Source organism: Elgaria multicarinata, chromosome 16, assembly GCF_023053635.1.
Source record: "Elgaria multicarinata webbii isolate HBS135686 ecotype San Diego chromosome 16, rElgMul1.1.pri, whole genome shotgun sequence".
NCBI classification, from domain to species: Eukaryota; Metazoa; Chordata; class Lepidosauria; order Squamata; family Anguidae; genus Elgaria; species Elgaria multicarinata.
In genome coordinates, this window is record NC_086186.1 from 2,202,866 (window position 1) to 2,228,777 (window position 25,912).

The 25,912-nt window shown below is 45.1% G+C and overlaps 1 protein-coding gene across 1 annotated transcript in view; it reads left to right on the forward strand.

The window, feature by feature from the left end:
* The first annotated feature begins 12,002 nt into the window (after positions 1-12,002).
* Positions 12,003-25,912, forward strand: part of PSTPIP1 (proline-serine-threonine phosphatase interacting protein 1) — a 38,296-nt gene continuing 24,386 nt past the window's right edge. Inside the window, exons 1-3 of the mRNA XM_063142195.1 lie at positions 12,003-12,167; positions 22,410-22,510; positions 24,302-24,376. Coding sequence (XP_062998265.1) covers positions 12,135-12,167; positions 22,410-22,510; positions 24,302-24,376 — 209 coding nt within the window. The 5' untranslated portion in view covers positions 12,003-12,134. The remainder of the gene's footprint in view (positions 12,168-22,409; positions 22,511-24,301; positions 24,377-25,912) is intronic.

Sequence of the window (25,912 nt, forward strand, 5' to 3'; positions counted from 1 at the left end):
TGTGTATCTGCATATAAATGAGTACATGCAAACCTGTTATCTCTGAAACAGAGATAACAAATCTGTTGTCTCTGAAACAACTCGGCATGTTTTGCCTGGAGAAGAGAAGATTGAGGGGAGACATGATAGCACTCTTCAAATACTTAAAAGGTTGTCACACAGAGGAGGGCCAGGATCTCTTCTCGATCCTCCCAGAGTGCAGGACACGGAATAATGGGCTCAAATTAAAGGAAGCCAGATTCCAGCTGGACATCAGGAAAAACTTCCTGACTATTAGAGCAGTACGACAATGGAATCAGTTACCTAGGGAGGTTGTGGGCTCTCCCACACTAGAGGCCTTCAAGAGGCAGCTGGACAACCATCTTTAAACTGAATCTTACGGGGGTGGGAGACGTAAATTTCGAGGCAACAATGGATGAAGGCCAATGCACCACAGTACAGAGAACAGCTCCAACAGTGTCCCAAAATAGTGTCTGCAACAATGTAGGAACAAAGCCAGACTATAAAACACATGGTCTTCGATGTCTATATACTAATGCCCAGAGCATGGGAAACAAACAGAATGAACTTGAACTCTTATTACATGAAGGCAAATACGACTTGATAGGTATAACTGAAACTTGGTGGGATGACTCCCATGACTGGAATATAGCAATTGAAGGATATAACTTCAAAAAGAACAGAAGAAATAGAAAGGGAGGTGGAGTTGCACTATATGTTAAAAATACCTATCCCTGCACAGAAATACAGGCGGATCAGACTGGGAGCCCCGTCGAGAGCGTCTGGATTAAAATAAATGGGGCTAGGAATAAAAAGAATATGATAATCGGAGTCTACTACCGACCACCCAATTAAGGAGAAGACGAGGACGAAACTTTTGAGAAACAAATTGCCAGTGTTTCAAGGAAGTGTGATGTAGTAGTGATGGGGGACTTCAATTACCCTGATATCTGTTGGGAGACCAATACTGCCAAAAGCAGCCCTTCCAAGAAATTCCTGACATGTATGGGTGATAACTTTCTCCTACAGAAAGTGGTGGAAGGAACTAGAGGATCGGCAATCCTTGACTTGTTATTGACCAATAGGGATGACTTAGTGGATAAAGTGGCAGTTAGGGGAACTCTGGGGGAAAGTAACCACGTCATACTTGAATTCCTGATTATGAAGGAGACAAAAGTCGAGCGTAGCCATACACGTACTCTGGATTTTAGGAAAGCTGATTTTAATAAACTCAGAACTATAATAAGTAAGGTCCCGTGGCAAGGGAGCCTAATGAGAAAAGGAGTGCAGGATGGGTGGGAGTATTTAAAAAATGAAATTTTAAAGGTACAGTTACAAACAATTCCAACAAGGAGAAAAGATAGAAGACAACAGAGGAAACCAATGTGGCTCCACAAAAAGCTTAGAGATGACCTGAAAACAAAAAGGGATACATATAGGAAGTGGAAGGAAGGCCAGGCTGCAAAAGAAGAGTACAGACAAGTGGCGCAGAAGTGCCGAAATGGCGTCAGGAAGGCTAAAGCTGCGAATGAGCTGAGATTAGCGAGGGATGCTAAAAGCAATAAAAAGGCTTTCTTCAGATACGTGAGTAGTAAAAGGCAGAGGAAAGAAATGGTGGTTCAACTGCTTAATGAGGATGGCAAATTGATAATAGATGACAAAGAAAAGGCTGAAGTGCTCAATTCCTACTTTGCCTCGGTCTTCTCCCAAAAGCGGGTCTATGACCCCCCTGGAAAAAGTGAAGCAGAAGTTGAGGGGGCAGGATTGCAGTTTGAGATTGATAAACAAATGGTCAAAAAACACCTAATTTCCTTGAATGAGTTTAAATCTCCAGGTCCCGATGAACTGCATCCTAGAGTAATGAAGGAGCTATCAGAAGAACTCTCAGAACCTTTGTCTATTATCTTTGCAAAATCATGGAAGACGGGTGAGGTGCCGGACGACTGGAGGAGGGCTAATGTTGTCCCTATCTTCAAAAAGGGCAAAAAGGAGGAACCTGGGAACTACAGACCAGTCAGTCTGACATCCATCCCTGGGAAAATTCTGGAGCAGATTATAAAGAAGTCAATCTGTAAACACCTTGAAATCAATGCAGTGATTACTAGAAGCCAACATGGATTTGTCAGGAACAAATCCTGTCAGACTAATTTGATCTCATTTTTTGATAGGATAACCTCCCTTGTGGACTGTGGGAATGCTGTGGACGTCATATGTCTTGACTTCAGCAAAGCTTTTGACAAAGTGCCCCATGATATTCTGATTAACAAACTAGCTAAAAGTGGGCTAGATGGAACAACTATTCGGTGGATTCACAGTTGGCTACAGAATCGGACTCAAAGAGTACTTATCAATGGAACCTTCTCAAACTGGGGAGAGGCAACGAGTGGGGTGCCACAGGGCTCAATCCTGGGCCCAGTGCTCTTCAACATTTTTATTAATGATTTGGACGAGGAGGTGCAGGGAACGCTGATCAAATTTGCAGATGACACCAAATTGGGTGGGATAGCTAATACCCTGGAAGACAGAAACAAACTTCAAAGTGATCTTGATAGGCTGGAGTGCTGGGCTGAAAACAACAGAATGAAATTTAATAGGGATAAATGCCAAGTTCTACATTTAGGGAATAGAAACCAAATGCACAGTTACAAGATGGGGGACACTTGGCTCAGCAATACTACAAACGAGAAAGATCTTGGAATTGTTGTAGATCGCAAGCTGAATATGAGCCAACAGTGCGATATGGCTGCAAGAAAGGCCAATGCTATTTTGGGCTGCATTAATAGAAGTATAGCTTCCAAATCACGTGAGTTCCTGGTTCCTCTCTATTCGGCCCTGGTTAGGCCTCATCTAGAGTATTGCATCCAGTTCTGGGCTCCACAATTCAAGAAGGATGCAGACAAGCTGGAGCATGTTCAGAGGAGGGCAACTAGGATGATCAGGAGTCTAGAAACAAAGCCCTATGAAGAGAGACTGAAAGAACTGGGCTGTTTAGCCTGGAGAAGAGAAGATTAAGGGGAGACATGATAGCACTCTTCAAATACTTAAAAGGTTGTCACACAGAGGAGGGCCAGGATCTCTTCTCGATCCTCCCAGAGTGCAGGACACGGAATAACGGGCTCGAGTTAAAGGAAGCCAGATTCCGGCTGGACATCAGGAAAAACTTCCTGACTGTTAGAGCAGTGCGACGGTGGAATCAGTTACCTAGGGAGGTTGTGGGCTCTCCCACACTAGAGGCCTTCAAGAGGCAGCTGGACAACCATCTGTCAGGGATGCTTTAGGGTGGATTCCTGCATTGAGCAGGGGATTGGACTAGATGGCCTTGTAGGCCCCTTCCAACTCTGCTATTCTATGATTCATCTGCCAGTGATGCTTTAGGGTGGATTCCTGCATTGAGCAGGGGGTTGGACTAGATGGCTTTGGAGGCCTCTTCCAACTCTGCTATTCTATGATTCTATGATTCTTTGGTAATGCATGTCTTATTTTGGGGGGGGGGGATGATTAAGGGGTCACCTTAGTCCATGGGCAGGAAACCTCAGGTCTGGGGTCCTGATCCAGCCTTCTGTGGGCCCCCAGGTGTTCTTCTGTCCACCCCTGCCTTAGACTCTAAAGCGGAAGAGCGGGCATGAAGGTAGCACCAGAATGATATTTTTGTGGGTTAATAAATCTTGCTTATTCCTTTTGCTTACTGCTATAATGTGGGATGCGACAGGGCCAGTTCCTTATTCCAGGGGCTGCCAGTAGATAAAGGCTGCATGAATAGACTCATTGATTTCATTGGAAGGGCTGTGGAGGAAGTGGATTTGCATGACTGATGCCAAGCTGAAAGAGCTCTGCTCTCTAAAGATGCTCGGCCCTTCCCCTTGCAGGTGCATCTTATAGGCCTGGATTGGAGGAGAAAACATTTGCAGCACTGTTAAGCCAAAGCAGCCAAGAAGGCCGGTCCCCTGGCGGCTCTTCCTACTTAAGGGATGGAATAGGCACTTAGGCCAGATCTACACCAAGCAGGATATAGCACTATGTAATCAGTATATAAGAGGCAGGAGCCACACCAAGCAGGATATTACACTATGAAAGCGGTATATAAAAGGCAGGAGCCACAGTACTGCTTTATAGCAGTATTGAAGAGCACAGACAACTGTTGGGGCCTGTTGACACAGACCACATGCCGCTTTCATTCTGCTGTATCCTGCTTGGTGTAGATCTGGTCTTAGACAGGGAGATGAGAAAGCAATTGGCTATTTCTGAACTTCTCTCTGCTTGCAGCAATAGATCAACTTCTCCTGTTGACCTACAAAGATTTTCACAGCCTAGCTCCTTCCTATCTTTCCTCTCTCATCTCACACTATTGCCCCGCTCATGCTCTTCACTCCTCTGATGCCATGTTTCTCACCTGCCCAAGGGTCTCTACTTCCCTTGCTCAGCTTCATCCATTTTCTTCCGCTGCCCCTTATGCCTGGAATGCTCTTCCAGAACATTTGCGAACTACAAGTTCAATTGCAGTTTTTAAAGCTCAGCTTCTTTCTAAAGCTTTTAGAACTTGATTTTGATCTTACTTTTATACTGTTAGTTTTACTCTACCCTGTGCCTGTTTGGTGCATTCTCTTCCCCTTCTTATTGTTTTATTATGATTCTATTAGAATGTAAGCCTATGCGACAGGGTTTTGCTATTTTATTGTTTTACTCTGTACAGCACCATGTACACTGATGGCGCTATATAAATAAATAAATAATAATAATTGGCGCTTTAAGCATCCTGAATTGGAAACTGGAGTTCATGCAGTTCTTTGCCTGACATGGAATTGGCGTTATCCGTGGGTTGGGCAGCTTAGCAAAAATGCTCACCGCATTGCTAAGGCATTTGAAGGAAGCTGTCCTTCCCCACGTATAAAAGCCATAAGCCTGAAATCCTACATATCCAGCTCATGGGTTGCTAAATATATTCAATTAGCAGTTGTGTGATTGAATATTAATATTAAATAAAGGGATGGAGAGAAATCCGTTTAATTTGCATTTTTATTCAGACATAAAACACCCTTTTAAAACCATTCATTGATCAGTCCATTTACCCGATGCAGGTGAGAATTCAAGTTCAACATACCTAATCAACAGTACAATTAACAGCTTTTTAATAAGGATAACATCACTTAGATTTTAGTGGGATTATCCTATTTATAAGCAATATCATGAGGACACAAACCCTATTCAAGCATCTGGCTGCTTGCATGTAGGGTGGAACAGGATATAGGGAGATGTGGGTGCACCTGGGCTCCACTTAGACCTGAGAGCATTGAGTGCGCAGGTCTGAAGAGGGTCTGTAACCATGTTGAGCTGAATGCGCTTACAGAGTTCCTGTGATTGGAAACGCCGATCATGATCAGAGCTGGGCAGAGGGGGTGGGGTGGGGGCCCAGTTGGCATGGGCCTACGATTTTGAGGGGGCCTACTTCTCACAATGATCCATGAGGTCAACTTGGTAATAGAATCTCGTGATGCCACATTAGATGTGGAAACGGAGAACATTGATCAACTACGGGCAGATATCCTGAAACAGAGAGAGAAATGGAATGATACACTTGAAGAAGCACGACATGTGTAAATCAACATTTGAATGGATTGAATAGATTACCAGTTTTGAACATTAACATTGACAAGGCAGGGGGGCGGAGCCTGACGGCCATGTACTGGTAAGCTTTCTTGTGAGTCTCCCGGACTGGGTAGCCGAAAATTCAATTATCTCATTTAAATGGCCATGAATCTCTAATGAACATCAATGAAAATGTTTATGACCTTTAACTGATGGTGATGATGGCTTTTTTGAAAGTATAATCTGTATACGGAGTGGGGAAATCAGCGCGGCCTCTGGGCTCAGCAATTCAGTTTGTCTGAGCGAAGAGTGTAAAGCGAAAGTAAAGAATCTGTTATTGTTGGACCTCTTCCAGCGACTGCTGAGTTAAATTGCTGTGATATATCACTCCTTATCTGTGTGGAGTGAGTAATTGGTAATAAATTTAACCATCAGAAAGCAGTGAGTGAGAGAAGTTGTTTACTTGGATGGAATGAGAGACTGTTTTGATTGTTACCCAGAACATTAAGCAACTAATTTATGCCCTATGCCGAACATTAGGAAACCAAAAAAAAAAAGTTGAAAAAGCTACCTGGCAACGCCGTAAACGTCCCTCAAATCATAATCTCGGTCGCCTTGAAAAAGTGTCTGGGTCCTCGGAAGAGGACGCAGATAGTAGTGTGAGTGACAAGATGGCGACAAAAGCTGGCAAGGAGCCAGCTACTATGGATGAAATCAGGAGCTTCATATTAGCAAACAACGGCACTCTTTTTTTAAAAATGGATGAACATGCGGAAAAGGCAGACAAAAGAATGGATGTGTTAGCTGGCAAGATTGCTCAGAATGACAGGAGCATAAAGACACTAGAAGCAGGAGTAAATTTACTGGAGAAACAGCAAGATGTCTTTGAAAAAAGTTGTAATGTACAGTTTGAGGATCAAGAGAAAAGGCTGATCCAATTAGAAGACCAGAATCGACGATCTACACTACGAATTAAGAATTTTGTTGAAGTATCAGGAGAGGACTTGAGAAAAGTAATTTTGTGGTGGTTTAAAGAAATGATGCCTGATCTGGAAATAAAGGACTGTGAGGTGGACAGGATTCATAGAGTGGGAGGATCAAACTACAGAGGGGCAACTAAAGGCATCCTGTTGAAATTTGGCAGCTACTACAAAAAAGAGCAAGTTATGAAGAAATTGAGGTCTTTGGCTCTGATACAATTTAAAGGCACTTCAGTGCAAATGTACAATGATCTTTGTCAGCAAACACTCAACTGGAGACGCAGTGTCAAACCAATAACTGAAATATTAATGAAGAATGTAATAAAGTATGCCTGGGGCTACCCTGTTTTTTTAAGGTTTACACATGGTGGGAAGCAATACAGAGTAACCTCCTTGGATCAGGGCAAGGAGTTGCTGAAGAGTTTGGGTTTGCATGATGGTGTAAGTTTGAAAAAAGCAGGTGGGAATGGAAGTGAAGCTGGGGCATCTGGGATGTGATAATTTTGATAAATTGATAATGAGATAATAGTATATAATTAAAAAAAAAACATAGAGGGCTTACCGGACAGGCTGAGGACTGCCTCTCCCCCCTCCCCTAAGGGTAGACAACGGCCGGAGTGATAGACTTACTGGGTTTTGGGGTGGGGGAAAGAGGTGGGGGGGAGGGGAGGTATGGCTGGGTGGGAGGGAGGGATTTGAAGGGGTTTTCATGGTTTTTGTGTTTCTTTGTATGTGAATTTGAGTTGCAGAACACATGGGATCGGAAGGATTATCAAAAGGCTGAATATGGATAAGAAAATAAAAATATCAACGCTTAATGTAAAAGGTCTGGGGGCAGTCGTGAAAAGGAGGAGAATTGAACAAATGTTAAATAGAGAAGGATCTGATATTATCCTTCTGCAAGAAACACACCAGGGAATTGATGGGGTAAATGAAATACACATAAAATGGTCAGTTTATTATGAAAAGTCACTGGGGACTTAAAAAAAAATGGAGTGGCTATATTGATTTCAAAAAGAAGTGGATTTATATTAGACACTGTAAAAAAGGATGATAATGGTAGATATCTTATGATAAAGGGTCAAATTGAAGGCAAAGCGTATACACTAGTTAATGTTTATGCCCCTAATGAGAGACATAGAGAGTTTTATATAGAATTATTTAAAGAAATAGAAGACTTTAAGGAGGGGTATGTTATTTTAGCTGGGGATTTTAATATGGTTATGGATAATAGATTGGACAGGTCAAACCCCACTAGTGCTGAAAAGAGAAATAATATTGCTATATTGAACAAATTGGTAAAAGAAAAAAGATTTTGTGGATTGTTGGCGTTTACTTAGTGGGGCGAATCCTGGGTTTTCATATTACTCTCCAGTTCATCATACATACTCTAGGATAGACTATATTTTTGTTTCAAAAGAGTTTGCAACTAAGGTCTGTAAAATGGAAACGGGGGTAATTAAGGTAACAGATCACACATTGCTAAGTTTAGAGTTTACAGTTACGAAGAATTATAACGAAGCGTTTAGGTGGAAAATGAATACAAAAATATTGAAGTACAATAAAGTGGTAGAAAAAATGCAGAGGGAACTGTCAGAGATCTGGGAAATTAATGAAAAGGGAGGAACGGCGAGGGCAGTTGTTTGGGATACCATGAAGGCGGTAGCAAGAGGGATTTGTATTAGAGAAATGTGTAATTTAAGGAGGCAACAGCTTGCAGCGCAGGAAAAGTTGGAGGAAGAGATTAAGAATTTGGAGAAAGATTATTGGCAATTTAAAAATAAACAAATTAATAGAAATACAAGCAAAGAAAAAAGAATTAGAGAACATAAATTTAGAGGAAGTTCAGAAAAATCTGATTTATATGAAAAGGGAGCACTTTGAAAATAGCAATAAAAATTCTAGATTGCTAGCCAGACTCACACAAAAGGAAAAAGCTAGGAATGGGATAGGAATATTGAAAGATAAGCAAGGGAATTATTGTCACATAATGAAGGGTAAATTAAAAAAAAATCAAGAATTTTATCAAGAACTATATAAGGGAAAGGATATTCAAAAAAAGAAGTTGGAAGCTTATATAGAAAAGTATATAAACCCTCCTTGTTTTACTAGCAGATTGCTCCCTTCTGGTCTTTGTTTCCAGCTAAGGAGAACCGAAAATATTTGCCATTCATGACAAAGCTTAGGTTCTCCTGTAAAGTTGCCAGAAAACAATCTCCGTCATATTCTCTTCTGCAAATGACACAAGAGAGGACAAGAAAGCCCTTGTGTCTGTTCGTGAGCAGCGCCTGAATCATCACATTTTAAAACTCCTTTGCTCCAGGGTCCCCTCCATTAGTATTCCAGTGGCAGGGTGCGTGTGCTTCTCCCTCCATTCATATTCACAATGAAAGAACGCCGCTTGCGTGGCATGGCCTCGGAGAACTCCACGTCCGTCCGAATGGGCGAAGCAGGAACAAGCAAGTAGGGGTGTGCATGGACCCCCCGCTCCGCTTCACTTCCAGATCCGTGATTTTTGGATCAGGCCGCTTCGCCCTGCCCCCGCTCCGCCCATTTCCGCTCCGCTCCGCTCGGAGCTCCGGATCCGGATCGGAGCTCCATTTCCCCCCCCATAGGGTTGCATTGAAAGCTAAAAAAGTAAACAACTTTTTTTTGGTTCAAGTTAGGAACCTCACATTTGGCACCATGACACCTCATGGACGTATACACATGCACGCCAAGTTTCAAGGCAATCCCATCATCCCCTGATTTTTGGGGAATTTATGAAAATCGGGCACCCCATTCAGACCCCTTGGGATAGCTCCGTCAATTTGCACGTTAGAAACCTCAAACTCGCCACCATGACAGCTTATCCATGTGTCCACATGGACGCCCAGACTCAAGGCAGTCCCATCATCCCCTGATTTTTGGCGGGGCTCTAACCTCTAACGCACCACCCATAACCCTAAGTCACACCCCTTTCAATAGCTCCGTCAATTTGCATGTTAGAAACCTCAAACTTGGCACCATGATAGCTTATCCATGTGTCCACATGGACGCCAAGTTTCAAGGCAATCCCATCATCCCCTGATTTTTGGGGAATTTTTGAAAATCAGGCACCCCATTCACACCCCTTTCCATAGCTCCGTCAATTTGCACGTTAGAAACCTCAAACTCGCCACCATGAAAGCTTATCCAGGGATACATACGCATGCCAAGACTCAAGGCAGTCCCATCATCCCCTGATTTTTGGGGAATTTATGAAAATCCAACACCCATTCACACCCCTTTCCAATAGCTCCGTCAATTTGCACGTTAAAAAAACCCCTCAAACTCACCACCATGACAGCTTATCCAGGGATACATATGCCGCACGCCGAGACTCAAGGCAGTCCCATCATCCCCTGTTTTTTGGCGGGGCTTAAACCTGCAGACAGCTCAATGGGGCCATTTCAAAGGAAATCCCAACATGCCATGAATTGGGGAGTAGAGATAAACCTATATGAATCTTCTTCCACACTTGAAAAATGGATTTGGAACTTCCAAAACTCCAAGTGGACGCAGGAAGGACTTCTCCCCTGAGTCAAAGCCAGACACACACAACATCCCTGCAAGGCGGGCAGGGGAGGAGAGAGGGAAGGCAGGCAGGCAGGCAGCAGACATTTTTGGGGGCATAAGGAAGTGAGCCAAGGATAAGCCAGTAATGCATATAAAATGGAATAAATAAATAAATAAATAAACGAAGGAGGGGTGGAATTAAAAGCAGCAGTGTTGCTGAATAAACAGCAAGAAGAACTTTTTTAAAAAGGCTATATCTGTCTTTTACCAGCAATAGGGGGACGTGCCCAGGGGAGGGGGAAGCAGCAGCTGCCAATTTGACTGGTGGTCAACCAGTCTTTTAAGAAGCAAGGCTGTCAGTTCAACTCATGAAAGCCATTGCTCCACCGCTAAGAAGTGGAACTGTCACTTCAACTCATGATAGGCATCGCTCTACCACTAAGAGAAGTAGACCGCTCACTTCAACTCATGATAGGCATTGCTCCACCGGGTTACTCTCTTTGGAAGGCTCTGATGGCCTTCCAAGTACAGGAGAGAGTGGGGGCACGTCCACAATGAGATGCCCTAGGGGAGCTCATCCCCTTGCACCACATCTTTTCAGTTGTTCCCCAAAGTTAGGGTGGGTAGCAGTGCTGTGTTTCTATCTCTTATTATTGGCTTAGTATATGATTTCACAGGTTGTGTTTGTGCATTTGGTGGGGCTACTGTTTTAAAAAACACTGGGAAAAGTCCGTTCAGACTAAGAAAGAGAAGTTTCCCAGAATCCCAAGTTACCCATTTTGCCTATCCCCTCCTCCAACTTTGGGATCATGACCGGGAGTTGACTCTGCCCCTCAGCAATCGAAAAGGTAATCTTTTTCCCGCCTTTACCCTACTTTTTAAAAAAATCTAGTGTGCGACCCGCACCACGCAGAGAGGTGAGAGTAGTCTCAAAAAGACCCCCATCCACGACTGTCTAAGCACAAGAATTTTCAGAACGATAGCTTAAAAATCAACCCAGTTATCCCCGATTCTTTTCCGCAATGCAATCCTATGGGCGAAAACCGCCGTTTGACCCGCACTGTCCCTGTTTGTTGACCCGATTTTTAAAAAAATATAGCACACGACCCGCACGACGCAGAGAGGTGAGAGTAGTCTCAAAATGACCCCCATCTACGACTGTCTAAGCACAAGAATTTTCAGAATGATAGCTTCAAAAACAACCCAGTTATCTATGGGCGAAATGTTTCAAGATGGCGATCGGAGCGCTCCGCGGAAAGAGAAGTGCTCCGAAAATGGTCGCTTCTCTTCGCCTTGCTTCTAGGGGTCTGCGGTCCACTTCTACTCCGCCTCTGGGCAAGGCGGAGCAGGCCAATTCGCTCCTGCTTCTGCGCTTCTAATAGGAGCGGAGCACATGCCTACAAGCAAGAGCTCAGCGTTTCCTTGCTTTTGATGAGGGTTGGAAAATTCTTCCGTTATTGCAGCAATAGCTGAGCCTGCAATATACCACAGCTCTGCTTCCTGCGTGCGCATGGTTTCTGCCCTGCACAAAAAGTTACCAAAACGCACACGCACAAAACTGCCTTGTAGCAAGAAACGTCACCTTTGTGGCCAACAGCATGAGCCTGATCCGAAGACGTCCTCCTGCAGCCTGACAGTTCACCGGTTCATCCCACAGCCTTTTTGCCTTCTGGAGCGTAACTGATTTTCTGATACACCTTCTTTGACACAGTTCTGTTTCCTTTTTTCAATATTCAGCCCTTGACAGAAATGAAATGGGGTTGACACCCATGCGCTTGGGGGTGGGGCAAGAGGAGGGGAAAAGGAGAGGGAGACCTGTGGGGTTTGGGGTGTTGCTTTTCCTTTCAGTGCAACAAGCCACTGCGCACTCAGCTTCCTCAAACTGCCCGGTGCTGTTTTGCAAGTTGCCGAGGGAGCATTCCTCTTTCTGCTTCAGAGCGGACAGCAGCTGGTGCAAGCAGAGCGGCTCTTTTCTTCTAAGTTTTTACACTACGGAGCTAATTTGCCAGAAGCACAACATTCCGATAACTCGCTATGGCGCACCTGCAATTTAAAGATGCCTTCTGGGTAAGTGTCGATTTCTTGTGTCTCGTCTTCATAGAGATAAGAGAAGCAAATCTTCATCTTGTGGATTCAGTGGTCCTGTTAACACCTGGCCCTGATTGTCAGGAGTCTTCGTGCAAGTTTGGTTGAGGAGATGAAGAAGGCGCTCTGGGCAAACTGCCAGACTGGGAACTGAATGGGAACTGAATGGGAGCCCAGCTAACACACCTGCATTCTCACTGTCCAATGGCATGTGGAGGGGATTTCCAGGCCAAACAAAGAAGAACACCACATGGGGCAAAAGTTAAAAGGGGAAAAATAATATTCCAAACTTCTCATTGATTTAATAATAAAAAATCTATTTATTTATTTAAATTTCAAGCTATTAACTTTTTTTTTCTGTGGTGCTGGCAGAGCACTGATCTAACATTTCAGTTACAGTCAACCATTCCTATTGCCATCTTCTGCAGTACTTTTTGCATTATATAAAAAGGTTGCTAGCACAGCACAGCCTTTATCTTGAAACACACACACACACTGTGCCACATTAACAATATTTTATGCAAAAAGATATTATGCAAAGATCCTCCCCTGCGTGCCCCAGTGCTCAGGTCTTGAAGCCTAGTGTTCAATCTCAGAGGGAAAAGGAGGAGCTGCTGCTGCTGCTGCCCTCCACCACATCCCATCCCATCCCCCACCACCACCTCCACGTCAGGGCCTGGTGGTTGCAGTGTCTCCCTTTGCAAAGAAACGGTTTGCTCTAGCAGCTGGAGAGCAACTACTGTGTTATCTGTACAGCACCATGTACATTGATGGTGCTATATAAATAAATAATAATAATAATACAAACAGCTTCTTTGCAAAGACCACCTAGCTGCAACTGCGGAGGACAGAATGGGCGCACAGAAGGAAGAGCCAGCCCTACCCTTAGGCAGGGTCTAGTAGTAGTAGTAGTAGTGATGATGATGATGACAACGACGATGATGATAAGCAATAAGGGAAACAGGAGGGAACATTGAGCAACACATTTAGCTCTCAATTTCCTGGCTGCCAAAGCAAATAAGGAAATATGCAAAGCAACATAATTTTCATGATCAAACAACAAAAAAACGCGCATTCAACTAAGTGTAACAAAATTCTTCCTCAAACTAAACTCAGGCATTTTTAAAATAATGGATCCTTATAAAGAGGGCGTTGGGTAATGCAATAGACAATATTCTCCTTGACAGTTTTACAAAACACATAACAACGCTGTTCTGGCGGTCATGTCTTATAATGGCTTTTTAAGAAAGCAGAGGGCATAATGTGACATCTCAATTCCATAAAAGCATTCTTACACAGAGCTGAAGTATGAAGACCCAAAGAATGGGCTTTCTGATGACCTGACTTGATTCCTGAAGACCACCTTTGGCAGAGTGGGGTGGGACATCTCAGGCAGTGGATGCTTGGGAGTGGGGAGTAGCGGTGAGGCAAGGGTCTCCAACCTAGGCCCCGTGGGCACCCGTGTGCCCACACTCATAGAATCATAGAATAGTAAAGTTGGAAGAGGCCTATAAGACCATCAAGTCCAACCCCCTGCTCAGTGCAGGAATCCACTTCAAAGCATCCCTGAGAGATGGCTGTCCAGCTGAAGGCCTCCAGTGTGGGAGAGCCTACAACCGCCCTGGGTCATTTGGTCCATTGTCATACTGCTCTAACAGTTAGGAAGTTTTTTCTGATGTTCAGCTGGAATCTGGCTTCCTGTAACCTGAGTGCGTTAGTCTGTGTCCTGCACTCTGGGAGGATTGAGAAGAGATCCTGGCCCTCCTCTGTGTGACAACCTTTCAAATATTTGAAGAGAGCTATTGTGTCTCTATCGTGGCAGACAGAGTGACCAGTCAACTAGGACATCCTGTGTGCTGACTTTGCGTGTGCTTTCACAATGGGGAGAGGTTGAAGCTTGGGATGAAAGCAAGGTTTGAGGTTCTGGTTTGGGTTAGGAAACCTTCATATCTCAAGTTCTACAAGATCTAGAGACTTTTTTTTTAATTTGAAAGCTGGGAATCTGGGCTAGCTAGTGGGCCCTTTGAGATGTTGGGATGGGGGTTACAGTCCCCTTAGCCCTGAAGAGAGTATACCTTTTAAATGTATATTGTCTTTATATGTTGTCTATTTTTATGCTGCTATGGTTTTAAATTTTGTATATTGATTTTAATGTTGAATGTTTTAATCTTTGTAAACCACCTAGAGAGCTTCAGCTATGGGGTGGTATAGAAATGATGATGATAATAATAATAATAATAATAATAATAATAATAATAATAATAATAATAATAATATACAAATTTACACAAAATGTGCATGTGCTCATTTATATGTATAGATGCAAATTTAGAAAGGGTTTTTCTAATTGAAATAGCAATGCAGTACCAGACTTGTCCTGTACAGCCCTTCAGATAGAGGAAGCCCCAAATGTTGGTTAGGGGCAAGGTGAGGCTGAATAAACCGGGTCACCACAAGTCCTGAAGCTAAAAGGCAATGCTTCCTTTGTTTTGGAGTATATGAATGAAATATTCTTATACTGACCCAGCACTATTTCAGAGGAGGCATTCTTCCATCGTGACAAGGGTGTGTGTGCCTCTCCTAAGGAGGCACTTGTCAGCACCTGCACTTTGGAGAAGGACATGAATTCAGAAGACCGGGCTGTCAGCGCTGTGCACCCCACTTCAGAGTGGTTAGAGGTTTCAGGGATTCCAGCACTTACTCGGGGTTCACTTTCCTTAGAAGGAGGTCACTGGAGACTCATGGCATTTCTAAGGTTTATTTACACAGATATACAGGCTGAGCATCAGATGTGGGTCCACCGCATTCAGAGGCCAACAAATTCCAACTCCCCCTCAAATTTCTTGGTAGAGGAACTCAGAGCAACGTAGGAGCCCTCTGCCTCCTTTCAGCCCCAGTTCCAGCACAGACTGCCATCTAAACTTGACAACACATTAAATGCAGTGCATGAAGCTGATCTCCACCATTCTTAGCGTGGCCTTCTGGGGGTCACTGGAGTGCCGGCTTTGGACCTCTGCAGGGCCAGATGTGGTCCTGCAACCCTGGTTTAAACCTTCCCACCCAGCCAGTCATCCTCCACCTCAAATTCACAATCCCCTCCAAAGAATAGTGGGGTTGGGAGGATCCTGAATCTCTTTACAATCAGAGACTCTGGGTTGGAAAGTCATTTTGACTGGCTGCAAACAACATCTCTCCTTCTCCTTCTCCTAGTATGCAATGGATCTCAACTGCTGCAATCTTCCTCTGGAGGGGATCTTTCCAGAAGCCTATCAGTTTCTCCTGCATTCATAACCACATTACCAGCTCAGCCAACCAATGGGCAGGTAGCAGAATATTAGGGCAGCCAAACACATGGTGCACAATGAAAAGGCAATCTCCCTTTCCTAGCCTAAAGAATACAGGATGGAAGATAAATATTCAGGAAGGCTGAAAGTTGACTCCTCTGTTTAGCAGCATTGTCAAAAGGGCATTTCCTTCTTACTTGCTATGAACGTTGTCTCATGTGGTTCTGTAAGAGTGCAAAGGTAGAACCAGGCAATCTTCAAAACGGAATATTTACAAAAGTTTATTTACAGTGCCAAGGTGCTGCCTACGCATTTCGAACACAAACTGCGCTCTTCCTCAGGGCTGTTATAGAGTTTGTTAAGTTGTCTGCACTTAACGAACTCTATAACTCTATAAACTTTTGTAAATATTCCGTTTTGAAGATTGCCTGGTTCTACCTTTGCCTTTGGCTTCTTTTTACTCCCCCATGGGGTTTTCCTTGCTTTTGCACTTCATGTAGTTCTGGACAGATACAGAAGCAACAATGGTAAAGAAGAGGTATTTAGGATGTGGATTAACTGAAGAAAAGCCATAGCAAAGAGAGATGCATTTCCCCCTAGGCACAGGTACAGGTTGAAGAAAGTAAGGGTGGCGGAGATTGTGAACGCTTCCTGGAATGTGGCTGTGTTTCAACTTTACTAACGGAAGAATTTGTGAAGCTTCTGTGGGAAAAAGCCGTCTATCGCCCTTGTTAACTGTGGGCAATCCTATCCGATGCATTTCAACTTAGAAGTAAAGCCCTGTTGAGTTCAATGGCACTTACTACCAGATAACTGTGTGTAGGATTGCAGCCTCATTGATCATTTCAAAGCAGGGTATTGCAATGACCAGTGGCAACTCAACTCAACTCAAGCTTGGTTGAGATTATTTAGATTCTTTCCAATCTGGATTCAGGCCTAGTTTGGGATGGAAATGGCCTTGATCACCTGGGTGGATGACTGTGCTGAGAAATAAATAGGGGAAGTATCTCTCTATTGGTTCTTCTAGATTTCCCAGTGGCTTTTGATGCCATTGACCATGATATCCTTCTGCAGCATCTACCTGGTATAGGAGCACATAGAGCAGTACGACAATGGAACCAGTTACCTAGGGAGGTGGTGGGCTCTCCCACACTAGAGGCCTTCAAGAGGCAGCTGGACGACCATCTGTCAGGGATGCTTTAGGGTGGATTCCTGCATTGATCAGGGGGTTGGACTCGATGGCCTTGTAGGCCCCTTCCAACTCTGCTATTCTATGATTCTATGATGTAGAATCACTGTTCTGTGGTGGCTCTGTTCCTATCTGGTGCTGGGGTCATTGTTTGACTCTTTGGGCTATGAAGTTCCATATGGTTCCACTCTAACCTCCATGCTATTTAATATTTACATGAGGGCTAGGCAACTTTGGGGGGCTCTGGGGGCCACTCCTGACCCCCTGGACATCACTGCAGGTTGCACCCCTGCCACTGAATTCTGTATTGGCCAGAATTGGCGGCTTGATCTATATGAAGTGGCTGGAAAAGAGGTCACATGACTGCTGTAGCTTGGGAAGACAGCCCTCCCGCCTGAACACCTGGAGGCAGGTGGCTGGTCAGTGAAGATGAAAGGGACCTAGGTGGACCAATAGCGTGACTTGTTCTAAGGCTGCTTCCTCTGTGTCCCTAACCAATGGAGGTGTGAGGGAGGATTGCCGTTGGGCGCTGCAGAGGTCCATGTGGTAGTCTGGGTTTGCTGGAATGACACCGCTGGTCAACAGCGTGATGCAGGTGTAGCCCGTGCCTTGGTTGCAATTTCGTTTCTGAACACACGCGGTTTTGCAATTTGCCAGGCCTGCCCTGAGTCGGTGGAACGAGAGAGAGGCCCGCAGCGTTGCTAATTCACTTCCTCTGGAGGGGTGGAGCAGCCCACAGAACGTGCTCAAGGGCTTTCGGTTTGCTGCTGTTCTTTTCGAAACCCTTTTTGATTCACTAAAGACTTCATTCCAAGACTCAGCATTGGCTTCCTCCCGGCAAGGCGCTTGAGTGGGGGTGGGGTTCAGGCTGACTCTGATGCAGTGGCTGAATTTTGGGGTGGGAAGGCAGTGGAAGGGCTTGTGCAAAAAAAAAACCCTTCCCCTACCCTCACTTCCTTTCCCTAACTGCCAGTCTTTGGGTGGTTTGGTTTCCTGGCTTCTGCACAGGTTCTCTCTCCCCCACCCCCCCGCCATGCCACCATTCTCAAAGGCTGAACATTCCTCTCACAAAACTAAGTTCCTGGCAGTAAGAACTTCAAGCCCAAATCGGTTGCATTTCTTGGCATTTTGGCCTCTGGCCCGGCTCACCACTGGAACGTGCCCCCCCCTCCCCGTGCGGGAATGCTCCTGAGATGGAACCCGACACCCTGGCTTTCGATGCGCCCGGATCCAGGTTCAACATGAGGAAGAGAAACGTATGAAGCTGGTCTGGGGAGTGGTGGGAATTCTGCACCATCTCTCCTCTCCCGTTCAAGGCTGGCATGAGCATTCATGGCGCAATCTCTCACTGGTAGTTGCACATCAGTTGCATGCAGCAAGTCCCAGGTCCTGTCCCTGCCAACCTTGTTCAAAAGGAGCATGGGGCAGACGCTGCCTGGAAAGATGCTGCCAGCCAGAGCAGACAATGCTGGCCTGGATGGACAAATAGATGGACAAATAGATGGAGCAGGTCTATAAGACAGTTTCCTAGGTTGCATCAATGGGAAGGTAGGATCGCTTTAGTTAGGGGGAAGCAACCTGGTACCTGCCAGATGTTTGGGACTACAACTCCCATAAATCCCAGCCAGCATGGTCAATGGTCAGGGATTATGGGAGTTATAGTCCAAAACATCTGGAGTGTGCCAGGTTGCCTATCCCTGGCAGTGATTCTTGACAGGAGAACAGGAGCGTTACCAGGAGCGGAGCGTTCAGGATGGGACCTTGGAGCCCAGGTCCAGGCCCCCAAATGACCACCCAGAAAGCAGCAGGAGTTGCGCGCTACACAACCAAAGTAATACTCAGGGCAGCAGAAGCAAACTCCATAACCTCCCTGAAGTCAGGATTTAAGTGAGTTTGAAATGCAAAACCTGCACATGCTCAGAGTATTCCTCATTTTAAAAAAAACACGGTTGGCAAACTTTTGTTGTCTAACACATCAGTTTTAAAGCATAGAAGGGCAGTTGGAGGGGGGGACAGAAACGTTAGCTGAGTGCTTCACGACTGAAGGAATGCCTCTGGCCGTCTAAAATCCTCCCCCTCCCCCATCAGACCATTAAGCTCAGGGACTGGGTGCCGGTATGGTGCAGCGGTTAGAGTGTTGGACTGGGGCTCTGGCAATCTGGGATCTAGTCCCTGCTCAGCCATGAAGCTCACTGGGTGATACTTTGGGCCAGCCAGTGACTCTCAGCTTAACCTACCTCACAGGGTCGTTGTGAGGATAAAACGGAGAGGGGAGGATTGTCTAAGTGCCTTGGGTTCCTTGGAGGACAAAACAGGCAGGAAACCCTCCTCTCCCTCATGTCTAGCTGCACCACTGGTTACGTCTGTCCTTCTATTTCCACCTGGGGAATGTTGACTGTTATGGAAGTGGAAGGAAGGCCAGGCTACAAAAGAAGAGTACAGACAAGTGGCGCAGAAGTGCCGAAATGGCGTCAGGAAGGCTAAAGCTGTGAATGAGCTGAGATTAGCGAGGGATGCTAAAAGCAATAAAAAGGCTTTCTTCAGATACGTGAGTAGTAAAAGACAGTGGAAAGAAATGGTGGTTCAACTGCTTAATGAGGATGGCAAATTGATAACAGACGACAAAGAAAAGGCTGAAGTGCTCAATTCCTACTTTGCCTCAGTCTTCTCCCAAAAGCGGGTCTATGACCCCCTGGAAAAAGTGAAGCAGAAGTTGAGGGGGCAGGATTGCAGTTTGAGATTGATAAACAAATGGTCAAAGAACACCTAATTTCCTTGAATGAGTTCAAATCTCCAGGGCCCAATGAACTGCATCCTAGAGTAATGAAGGAGCTAGCGGAAGAACTCTCAGAACCTTTGTCTATTATCTTTGCAAAATCATGGAAGACGGGTGAGGTGCCGGACGACTGGAGGAGGGCTAACGTTGTCCCTATCTTCAAAAAGGGCAAAAAGGAGGAACCTGGGAACTACAGACCAGTCAGTCTGACATCCATCCCTGGGAAAATTCTGGAGCAGATTATAAAGAAGTCAATCTGTAAACACCTTGAAATCAATGCAGTGGTTACTAGAAGCCAACATGGATTTGTCAGGAACAAATCCTGTCAGACTAATTTGATCTCATTTTTTTATAGGATAACCTCCCTTGTGGACTGTGGGAATGCTGTGGATGTCATATATCTTGACTTCAGCAAAGCTTTTGACAAAGTACCACATGACATTCTGATTAACAAACTAGCTAAAAGTGGGCTAGATGGAACAACTATTAGGTGGATCCACAGTTGGCTACAGAATCGGACTCAAAGAGTACTTATCAATGGAACCTTCTCAAACTGGGGAATGGCAACGAGTGGGGTGCCGCAGGGCTCAGGGCTCTTCAACATTTTTATTAATGATTTGGACGAGGAGGTGCAGGGAACGCTGATCAAATTTGCAGATGACACCAAATTGGGTGGGATAGCTAATACCCTGGAAGACAGAAACAAACTTCAAAGTGATCTTGATAGGCTGGAGTGCTGGGCTGAAAACAACAGAATGAAATTTAATAGGGATAAATGCCAAGTTCTACATTTAGGGAATAGAAACCAAAGGCACAGTTACAAGATGGGGGACACTTGGCTCAGCAATACTACAAACGAGAAAGATCTTGGAATTGTTGTAGATCACAAGCTGAATATGAGCCAACAGTGCGATATGGCTGCAAGAAAGGCCAATGCTATTTTGGGCTGCATTAATAGAAGTATAGCTTCCAAATCACGTGAAGTACTGGTTCCTCTCTATTCGGCCCTGGTTAGGCCTCATCTAAAGTATTGCATCCAGTTCTGGGCTCCACAATTCAAGAAGGACGCAGACAAGCTGGAGTGTGTTCAGAAGAGGGCAACCAGGATGATCAGAAGTCTAGAAACAAAGCTCTATGAAGAGAGACTGAAAGAACTGGGCATGTTTAGCCTGGAGAAGAGAAGATTGAGGGGAGACATGATAGCACTCTTCAAATACTTAAAAGGTTGTCACACAGAGGAGGGCCAGGATCTCTTTTCGATCCTCCCAGAGTGCAGGACACGGAATAACGGGCTCAAGTTAAAGGAAGCCAGATTCCGGTTGGACATCAGGAAAAACTTCCTGACTGTTAGAGCAGTGCGACGGTGGAATTAGTTACCAAGGGAGGTTGTGGGCTCTCCCACACTAGAGGCCTTCAAGAGGCAGCTGGACAACCATCTGTCAGGGATGCTTTAGGGTGGATTCCTGCATTGAGCAGGGGGTTGGACTTGATGGCCTTGTAGGCCCCTTCCAACTCTGCTATTCTATGATTCTATGATTCTATGGCTCAGTGACTGAGCACATGCTTTGCATCTGCGCATAAAGTGCCCCCGGGCCCCCGTTCAGCCCCTGGCGTCTCCAGGGATAGCTTTGGGGAAATCCCCTGTCCAGCACCCTAAAGAACCACTGCAGACCAGGTTTACACAACGCTGAGCTAGATGGACCCGGTGTCTGTGTAACGCAGCTTTGCATGCGCGCAGTACTCCAAGATGCACTGATACTTCCCTGGAAAAATCCAACAGTGGCTGAGCTCTGCCTTGAACCTGATGAATCAGTTGGGGAAGAGCAGCTTCCCAGGGGAGGAAGGGTGAGGAGGCTGGAGAGAGAACTGAGTTCGAGCACACCAGCCTCACTCTCTAGCAAGCCATCCGGGTGCTGCTGCACGTCCTCAAGGCGTTCTGGCTTCGCTGGGGCGCCGCATCGACCTAGGAATGGCGAACGCAATTGTAGGTTCTCTTCTGTTCTTTATTTTAATTATTGGAACAACCTGTTCCTGGAGGATTCATGGAGGATAAGGCTATTGCCAGCTAGTAATCCTGATGGCTATATACTACCTCCAGCATATGTGCACTGGTTGCTGGGGAACATGGGTGGGAGGGTGTTGTTCTTCTCATGTCCTCTGTGTTTTATACTGTTGTTTGTTTTGTACTTTGAATTGTTTTCACGGTTTTAATTTTTGCGAACTGCCCAGAGAGCTTCGGCTATTGGGTGATATAGAAATGCAATAAATAAATAAATGTCCTGCTTGTGGTTTTTTTGTGGACACTCGGTTGGCCACTGTGTGAATAGAATGCTGGATTAGATAGACTCCTGGTCTAATCCGGCATCAGGGCTCTTCTGATGTTCTTATGTTCTCAAAGGTCATGATTTTGATTTAATGTTGGCTGGAAAATATGTGTACTTTTCCTGGAGTATTACACTGTTTTCTTGTCAGTAGACACGGGGACTTTTGGGGTGGCTCTGTAGGTCCAGAGCGATCCTGAAGTAACAGTGCAATCCTATGTGCCTTTTCTTTAGAAGTAAGCCCCCCCCCCCAAATTTGAATGAGACTTATTCTTAGCTATAGGCGTCCATGACTGTTTCCTAAGTTAAAGTCATGGGTACTAGAAGCAGTTTAGCTTTTGGTGCCGCCGTGTCTGTGTAACCCCCTCCCCAGGGGGGCCTGGAAGAAAGGGTCTCTTCTCCCCTCTTTCCGTAGACAAGCTAGAACTTTTCTTGCTCCCTCCCTTTTTTATGCCTTCAGGAAATGTGGGTATTTGTGTATGCTACAGGCTGCTATTTTCCCCAATTGCTGCTAGTCCTCTTGATAGGGTTAGTAAAACACTTCTCTCCTATTTTAAAATTATTTTTGCTGTCTTTGGTCTGGCCTAGGCGTTAGGCGGCTTGTATGGTGGTAACTGTATTAGCTAATGGATATTCAACATTTTCATTTCCTAGTGTAAAGAATTCACTGTTCATGCTGGATATGAGGTGCTTCTGCAGCGATTGCTGGATGGGAGAAAGATGTGCAAAGATGTGGAGGACTTGATCAAGCAAAGGTAACGAAAAGGGAAGACTCTCTAAGGGCACCGTCCTAGGCACGTTTAGGCCGAGCCTCCCCACCCACCCCTGCCGGCAAGTTGTAGGGCTTTTTCTGTCTAAACATGCATAGGATTGCGCCCTAGGTATGAAAGCAGATGAATACACTGATCGTGTCCAAACGTGGCTAAACCATAGTTATTGGCATGCTGAGAATAAACTGCAGAGAGCTTCCCCCATCCTACTTCAGTGTGGCAGGAAGGAGGAGTGTAGGAACTTTCACTACCAGTTTAGATTAACCAGAGATTGTTGTGTCATCCAAAACCAGACAAACGGAGGTTAATATTAACTATGGTTTGTTTCAAAGAAGCCAACTTCAAATCATAGGTTATGAAGCTGGTTTGTTTAAACAAACTACCATTAACATTAACCACAGTTTAGCATTTGGGCAGCAGACTAAACTATGATTAATTGAAATCAGAGGTGAGGAAATTTCTGATCTCTCCCTTTTGACTACACTAGAAGAAGAGAGGAGAGACGAGGAGCATTCAAGCTGAGGCTCACTCCAGCTAGTTTTATCATGCTAAGCCATAGTTTAGTGTGACATCTATAACTGGCCATTTAATGCCTGAAGATATTCAATCAGACATATCTCAGGAAATATATACCTACGTTATAATTCTTCTGGAGCTCTTCTTCTCTGGGTGTGAATGCAGACACCATAAAGACAAATGAATCAACATCATAGTCAAAAGTGACACAGACTCTGCCCTTTTCCCTAGAGCTATTTTAGAATATATGAGTAAAGATTTCTTCCACTTGATGGAAATGATGCTTTTATATTGTGCTAGTGTGGAGGGCGGGGGAGGAGGACAGATGGATTTCAATACCTGTTCGCCCTGCAGCTAATTTAGTGGAGAATGTTAACTTCGGGCATTTGAGGGAGGCTTCATTCCCTGAGCCTCTTGTTTATCACATTGGGAGGGGATCAGCGGCGCCATGTGAGAATCCACGAGGAGGAAGTCCTGCAGTTGATGATGATGATGATGATGATGATGATGATAATAATAATAATAATAGCAGCAGTCACAGAGTGGGGGCTCTGATTCAGCTCAGGACAAATGCACTGCTAAGGAGTGGAATAAGCATTTCCCTTGCACTGTCTTCAGCATTAATATATTATCAATTTCACAGGAAGTGGAACATTAGGGTGGATTCCTGCATTGAGCAGGGGGTTGGACTCGATGGACTTGTAGGCCCCTTCCAACTCTGCTATTCTTTGATTCTATGATTATGCTTTGCACATAGAAAGTCGTAGGTTCAAGCCCTGGCATCTTCTGTAAAGAGAGTCTTGGCTAGTAGAACTGGGAAGGTCTCCTCTGTTTGCCTGAGACCTTGGAGAGGGCTAGGGGTCGGAGTAGGCAGCAATGGGCTAGAACCTCCACCAGTGGCTCTGACAATATAAGGTGGTGGTGGTGGATATTCATATCATGTGGCTGTTACATCCCAGCACCATTTCTGAGAATCCAGGTTCCAGTCATTTATTGTGCCCTCATGATTCCTCACTCACAATAGTCTGTGGGTCCTTCACACAACATTGCCATCCTCCAGGGCCTTGCAAGTTCTTGGCAACCGTATAAAGTTCTTCTTCTTCTTCTAATGTGGACTGTCTGGTATTTCTTTGAATGGTGGCATGAAACCCTGCTGTATTTCCACAATTCCACTATATCACAGTACCACCTAGTGGTTGTGTAGTGGCATATATGAAGGAATTTTGAAATGGAAAGGAATGAAGGAATTTTGTTTCACAGGGCACAAGCGGAAGAACGGTACGGGAAGGAGCTGGTTCAAATTGCTCGGAAAGCAGGAGGCCAAACGGAAATCAAGTGAGCCTTTTTCTTTAATGTAACATAACATGGCAAATTATTTCTAGTTTATGCTAGTAGTAGAGGCCTCAGTATTGGGATCTGCATGCTGTGAGTTTTACAAATTTGGGTGATTATGTGATTTCACTATGCATTCTCCATGTATTTCCCCCCCTTTTTTGTTTCGTTTTGTTTCTTTGCTTCATTTAGTACAATTCTACACTCTCTTCCTGCCAAAGCACTCAAGATGGTTCATAATTTAAAACAGTGGCCGACAGTATAATAGTCTTTTACTGGGACAACAGTATAATGGTCTTTTGCTGGGACAACAGCGCCTTACGTGAGAATACTCCAACCAGCACCTTTCACAATGCGCTATCCAACATCCTGATGTAACTCCTTCCTTGCCTGATGCGAGCCAGAAGAGAGGGCAGGCACCAGGATGTGGCCTGTTTCCATGGGCCACACGCCTAGCCAGGCCAGGCTGCTGCTGCTCCTCCTCAACATCACTGCTGTTTGCTTCCTTACCACGAAGACAGCAGGCATGCAAATTAGAGAGAAGGCAAGCAGAGGCCTCCTTCTGCCTCTGGGCCAGAGGTAAAGGGAAGGCAAGAGAGCAGGTGGCAGAAGCAAGGAGCAACAGCAGAGGCCAGGAAGCTCTTGGCCATGGGTCCCCTGCAGAGGTGCGGCGTTGGCAGGTACTGGATCCAGGAGCCGAGGTGTGTGCACGCATTTCCAGAGATATTTCATGGAACATGTGATCCCATCTGGGAAATGTCAGCGAGGCTGTTTGCTCTAGTGCCTCCCCAAACTCATTTCTTAATTGCATCCTTTCGGGCTGGTCTATTTATCTCCCCCTCCCCCTCTCTGTGCACATTAGTTATTTCCTGGGCATTGTTCGCAGCATGTAAGTAACGATCCATCACTGGGTGGAGGTTGGTCTTTGTAGACCTGTGGCATATTCCCAAATGAAAGGAAAGGTATGATAAATTGTTGCATCTGTGACAATGACCCCTGCGATGAAAAGGCTTCTGCTAAACTCTGACAGCGCCCAGCGGAGGAATTCAGAATTCATGGAGCCTTTGACCTTGACTTCTGCAGAGCCAGTTTTTCCTCTCTCGGACTGTTGTAGGTAGCGCATATATAGATGTACGTGTGTATGTGCACACGCATGAAAGAAATACAGGAGAAGTGCAAAAGGAGAGAAAAATGTGGAGAATAGGTAAAATGATGCCTTCAGACTAAAAAGTCATTGAACACATTGCAAACTCCTGGAACGATGTGTTCAAAGACGATCTTCTTATCCATCTGGAATAGGGTTACCAGGTTGCGACCCAGAGATTATTTTTTTTATTGCACCTTTAAATGTGCTGCCGAATGAGGAGATGAGGGAGCTGCAGCTTCTTCTACCTGTTTCTCTTACCCCCGCCCTGTCCTTTGATCCAGATTGGGATTTTAGTGCTGGGGGTGGGGTGGGGGATGAATTCAAACACGTGCACTGCTTCCCCATCAGAAATATCAACCTTGAAGGTGCTACTTGTCCCTGAAAGCACTTCT